The sequence below is a fragment of the Branchiostoma floridae genome, chromosome 5 (genome assembly GCF_000003815.2).
Source record: "Branchiostoma floridae strain S238N-H82 chromosome 5, Bfl_VNyyK, whole genome shotgun sequence".
In the NCBI taxonomy this organism is placed as follows: domain Eukaryota; kingdom Metazoa; phylum Chordata; class Leptocardii; order Amphioxiformes; family Branchiostomatidae; genus Branchiostoma; species Branchiostoma floridae.
In genome coordinates, this window is record NC_049983.1 from 27,647,440 (window position 1) to 27,653,447 (window position 6,008).

General features: G+C 41.1%; 2 protein-coding genes across 2 annotated transcripts in view; one reads left to right on the top strand and one right to left on the bottom strand.

The window, feature by feature from the left end:
* LOC118416408 overlaps positions 1–2,234 on the bottom strand; it is a 2,835-nt gene extending 601 nt beyond the window's left edge. Inside the window, exons 1-2 of the mRNA XM_035821505.1 lie at positions 1,500–2,234; positions 7–181 (exon numbers count right to left, since the gene is read on the bottom strand). Of these exons, the coding sequence (XP_035677398.1) occupies positions 7–181; positions 1,500–1,883 (559 nt within the window). The 5' untranslated portion in view covers positions 1,884–2,234. The remainder of the gene's footprint in view (positions 1–6; positions 182–1,499) is intronic.
* A 3,328-nt stretch (positions 2,235–5,562) lies between these two features.
* Positions 5,563–6,008, top strand: part of LOC118416409 — a 13,973-nt gene continuing 13,527 nt past the window's right edge. The window contains exon 1 of the mRNA XM_035821506.1: positions 5,563–5,575. Within this exon, the coding sequence (XP_035677399.1) occupies positions 5,563–5,575 (13 nt within the window). The remainder of the gene's footprint in view (positions 5,576–6,008) is intronic.

Genomic DNA, 6,008 nt, shown 5'->3' on the forward strand with positions numbered 1-6,008 from the left:
TGGAGCCTGCCAGACTCGGTACGTCATCTTCTGTCGCCTCGGTGAACAGGAGTTTGAACGAAACCGTGCCTGGTGGAAATGTGACGTCATCTTTGAGCGCTGGCTCCCATGGCTTCTCCCAGAAGTCGCTGATTGTTTTGGCCCCGAAATCGTTGTAGAAGCTCAGAGCCCAAGTCTGCAGCTAAAAAAAGGGCATACGTGGTACCATGTCAAAAAGCGCCCGTATAGTTTACATTGAAATGACTAAAAACCAACTACACGGCAATAAAACAAGAACCCAGACTTAAACCATTCATTCAGTAGACTAGGGTCTACACCTGATGAAAAGTGGAGTCAGAATAAAAGTTCCCTTTGGTGTTTTCATCAGGTCAAAGTCAGCCCAAATTCCAAATTTAGGGACATGTGCAAAATTGACCTACGTTCAGGGACTGCTAAGAAAATACTGTAAATGCAGAAACTTTCGCGGTGGTTTAATGCTCGCGGTTTTCGCTGTTGCCACTTCACCCCGAATTTAAAACCACCGCGAACATTTTTCCATGGCAGTAAGAGACTACAGTGCATGTTTCTACCGCGAACTTAAAACCACCGCGAAAAGTCCTTTTTCCAAAATCACGAAAAGTGACCTACTTCTGGTAGCAGCCGCAGATAAGCAGCCGTACGCTAAAAAGACAAGAACCCAAACTTTGCAAAGATTCATCTGATAGCTAATGTTAGGTATCTAACGTTATACCTGTTATAGATTTTAGTCAAAAATATTTTACACTTTGAGACTTACAGTTCATGAAAGTTGGGCAAAAAATAAAGTTTTTTTGAAGACTGCAAACACGGTCTTGTTTTGAGGCTGCCCATGGACTGAAAACTATATGTACATTGACTTTACACCTATTTTGTACAAAATTGGACATTAGTCTAACAAGACCCTTTTCTATTTTTCGTTTTGATAAAGCATTTGGTAATGATCGGGTCCTAAACATGGCCAATATCCATATTGTTGACATGTTGACAAAAGTCTGTGAAAATGGCTCAAAGCTTGTTTGGGCTGTTGCCATGGCAATAATGAGTTTTGGCCGGAAAGAAAGCTATTTTGAGGGCTTGCGTGGGCCAAGTACTATGACTGTGCAAAATATGAGCCAAATCAATTTTTTGACCCTGAGCACTATTGTTTTGTTAAGGCCCTGGTATTTCCATTACTGAATACTGTACAGGATGTGACTACGGCGCTATATCGCGAACTCAAAACAACTACCGCGAAACTAAATCTACTTGAGATCGTGTGATCATGAGGCGTAATCGGCAAGGTATTTGGCTCAGAATCTATAGATTTCGGGTTTAAATTCTGTCATATATATCACCGATTTTGTGCCATTGGGAAATTCACTTTACACGAACACATTGTCCTCGTCTGTTACGAGCAAATAAGATTTAAAAGCAAACATCCACACGATTTTGAATGCTATTACAATAACTGGTATGTAGTCGTAATGAAACGAATGTCTTACCCATTTCTGGTCCTTCAAACCGAAGTACTGTGGTTCAGTAGGCCTCTCCATGGTCAAGCCGTGAATAGGCTCACGCCCAGAAGGTGGGTAGGCCATCCACGGGGCGTGGTACCAACGATCGGGATGCGTCCCGTTGTTCTCCACACGGAAATCACACTCGGTGTTTCCGTCAAAGCAGTAGTGGAGGACAGTGTCGAGGTAGTCCATCGGGCTCGTCTTGAAGTCGATCTTCATCCAGGGCAGCTTCTTGAAGTCTTCTTTCGGCTCTTCAGCAGGGAAATTAAAACTTGGAACGAACAGATCCCCATGGTAGTTCGCCGGGCGAGTGTTGTAGGCTGGCTTGAAGGCTATTCGAGCTTTATGTTCCCAAAAACTGACGGCCATCACTTGTTTTTATTCTACAAGTCTGCGTGCGTGCCCAGATATGTCCAACAACAAAATGTTTCCTAAGGAACGCACTTGACGGTGCACATCCAAAATCCCTCCGAGTCGGGAATACACGGTAGAAATAGTGCATGGTGACCACAGGGTTTCCAAAGTGGTTTAAGGTCACATTGCTTTTCAAATGTAAAAGGATACACTTCAAGCACTAGCAGGTGGCTGTTAAAAAGTAAGAAGTGGTTATTTTGTCGTAAAGTGATAAGGGGTTCGAAACTTTAATAACAATACATCTGTGTATGCTTCCGCGCTGGTTGTGAGTGATCCCCCTCCCCTCACACACAAACACACATTGTCGTCTGTTACGTTAGGAGTTGCCATGGTGGTTGATACACGCCGTAGCATGGCAACTTTTCAGGGGAGGTCCACAAACGTATAGAATAGCACCCGTGGCATTCAGTAGATACGTGACCAGTGGTCTAGCTGACAAAACTGCATGCTTATTGTTGATTATGTAAAGATTACCTCTGTCAATGCCAAATCAATAGGTTTGCCTATTCATTTCACACAAGAAGTGTTTCATTTCGTATTTTTTAACCCTATGTCGAGATGCTCATTTAAGTAAACGGCAAAGTTGTAAATATGAAATTGGATAAGGTATCCACGCAGCTGGCAGCGTTGGCGGCATTTGGAACTTTGGACAAATTGCTCATCTTTTGAAAGTCAATAAATGATATTTGCAACGAGCTGGAAAACTATGAACACATGTTGTTTGAACGTACTGGACTAAGGAACCTCTGGGGCGGAACAAATATCACTGAGGATAATCAATCAATCAATAATGTATTGTTGGAATGTAACAAATGTAAAGTAAAGTTTATTTGCAAGTTCTTGCCCGAGGGCTAATTGCAACATGAAACATACAGGAAATATAATAAACATACATAAAATGAAATACTTGTGTATAGATAACAATGGTGACAAGTGTAAACAAGTGACTATTCTATCAATGATATGGGCTGCTGAGAGCTACAATCTACGCATTTGGGGTTTGACTTCTTTTCTGGAAGCAGTGGAAGACGAAGTGACCCACTTTTTCTATGATGAGTGGGTTATGTGATGTTAGCAGCGTAATAGTTTTGTTTTCGTCGGTAAGCGTTTGGAAATTTTTGTGGATTTTGCATGCCTCTTCAAATAACTCTTTTCTTTCCTGGTCGTTAGAGAGGCAGTTAGAAATAAAATGTATTTCGTCTTCCACCGGTTTTGCAATGCAATGGTTACAGGTTCTTTCGCCCACAGGTAGCTTTTTGTACCGTCCTCTCTCAATTTCAAGGGGGTGGGCGCTAATTCTAAGTTTGCACATTGCCGATCTGACCTCGAATTTATCTAGTAACGTTAAATAGGTTTCCATTGAGTATCCCTTCTTTAGTTTCTTGAAAAATCTTAACTTACCATTATCTGTCGATAGTCTATGAGAAAATAACTGGATATATACATCTTCCAACCTTTTTCTTAACGATGTACAAATAAACTTAATGTCTAACTCTGAATTCATAGAGTTCCATAGGTAAGAGTAACCAGCATTATCTAGAATTTCCTTTACGTGTTGTAACCAGTGTTTCTTACGGCTGTTACTCGGTATATATTGCTGACAGAGTAAAGCGTCTACTTGTAAGGGATGTGTTGAGAAGTCTAACTGTTTGAGGCGTAGCCAATACTTAACTGTACGTATGGATATGTCTATATCTATTGGGTACATTCCAAGCTCCGCTCTACTAGCTATGTTACTTGAATTTCTATGTACACCGAGAACATTTTTACAAAAGCGGTTCTGTGTAATTTCTGCTGGGCAATTATCATCTGAATAAGCTTTACCCCAAATCTCACAACCATATAATATAATAGGTTTAATACATGTACTAAATAGTTTGATCAGAGCCTTTGGAGACAGAGATGAATGCATGAGGGATTTGAGACTGAAAATGGCTTTGCGTGCTTTCAAGGACAGTTGTTTCTTTGCTAGAGAATAGGTACCTGAGGGGGATAACGTCAGGCCTAAGTAAGAATAGGAGGTTGCAATATCTATAGTATCTGTACCGAAAGTAAATTTCATGTTTTTAAAGATTCGCCCGAGTTTGTTGAAAATCATAACTTTGGTTTTCTTTAAGTTCACCTGAAGTTTCCATTTCTCACAAAATGCATGAAGTTTGTCCAGAGCACATTGTAGACCTGTTTCAGACTCTGAAAACAACACTACGTCGTCAGCATATAGCAGAGAGGATACAAGTAGATTGTGCAGGGAGGGTGGAGCACAGTCAGGGCTGTCTAAATCTTTTACCAGGTCATTTATAAATAAGTTAAAAAGAGCAGGGCTGAGGTTGCACCCCTGCCTTACACCTCTGTCTGTTGTGAATAGGGGGGTCAGACCAGCTGACGTTTTGACACAAGTTTGTGGGTTACTATACATGGATTTTATTACGCTGTACAATTTTCCGCCTATTCCTGAGTTCAGTAATTTATAACGAAGGCCTTCCCGCCAAACACTGTCAAATGCTTTTTTAAAATCTACGAAGCATGCATACAGGCGTTTGTTAGTGTTATTGTATTTAGATATTAGTGTGTCGATGACAAAGAGGTTATCATGTAGTATTACTTTGCTGACAATCTCCAAGATGGAAGGATGACGCTAGAAAATTACTGCAAGACGATGTATACGATACTTTTGTGTTATTCTGCTCTTTGTACAGAGTTGACATAGAATAAAGTGCCATGCTGCTCATCCTATTCTACTGAGTATTTATTTCAGCTTCCAGGGAAAGGTTGTCTATCACAGTGGACCCTAGGTAAGTAAACTTGGAAACCACTTCTAACTCATAATTGTTGATGGTGACTGCTGGGAGGTGATCAACTCCCTGGCACATCACTTGTGTTTTCTTTATGCTTATAGCTAAGCTGAAGTCCTGACAGACAGCGGAGAAGTTGTCCAACAATGTCTGTAGTTCACAGAGTGAGCTGCCAGTGCAGCATCATATCTGCAAATATAAGATCAGCACTTAACGGATTTTGGTTTGAGCTTTAAGTCTGGACAAGTTGAAAAGTTTCCCATCCGATCTGGTATGGAGATAGACTCCTTCAGCCGAAGAGCCGAAGGCATTTTTCAGCATGACTGCAAAGAAAATGCCAAACAAGGTTGGGCCAAAACGCAGCCCAGCTTTACCCCACTGCGGATGTCAAAAGCTTCAGAGGACGATCCATCAAGCTGGACGACTCATTTTATACCCGTGTGAAAGGACTGGATCATTCTGAGAAGTTTCGAAGGGCATCCGATCTTGACAAGTATTTTGAATAGGCCATCTCTGGTGACAAGAAACAACATGCAACTAGTCATCTGTAAAATATGCATTCATGACCATCGTTTCTGAGCTTTACTCAAACTCTTGATTTATTCTCTGTTTGGTAAAACGTGTAAGATAACGCATTACAGTTACAGGCAAAATTAGTAAACATGTAAAAATAAAATGATTTACATATGTCTTAAGTGAAAAAAGAGAAAGAGAAAAAGAGAGGTTCTACATCATAATGCATAAGTAAGAGAATAGTGAAGTATAATTTACATATGTCCCGCTCATATACTGTTGATAGACTTGAGGTAATGAATATTATTACATCTGAATCTAGTTTAACGATGTCGAAGACAAGCACAGATAGAGTAAAATACCAATGTCGCCGACAACATATATATCACGTACGCCAGAAAACCAGACACTCAGACAAAACAACGTCGTCCATTCACGCAAACAGTGCATTGTGATCGACACCTGCATGCTTGGTGCGTGCAAGCGATGCCTGAAGTTCAAAGAGAACTGTAATTAAGCTAGCCGTTTACTCACCTCTTGAAAGGCAGTGAAGTGCTCCGTTTTCACGCATGAAGGCAGTGAAAGAACGTCAAGCTTGCTGTTTACTCAACTCTTGAAAGGCAGTGAAGTGCTCCGCGATCCGTTCTCACGCATGAAGGCAGTGAAAGAACTTCAAGCTTGCTGTTTACTCAACTCATGAAAGGCAGTGCAGTGGTCCGATCACACGGTTGAAGGCAGTGAAAGGCAGTGAAGTGGTCCATAGAACCTTTTGTGC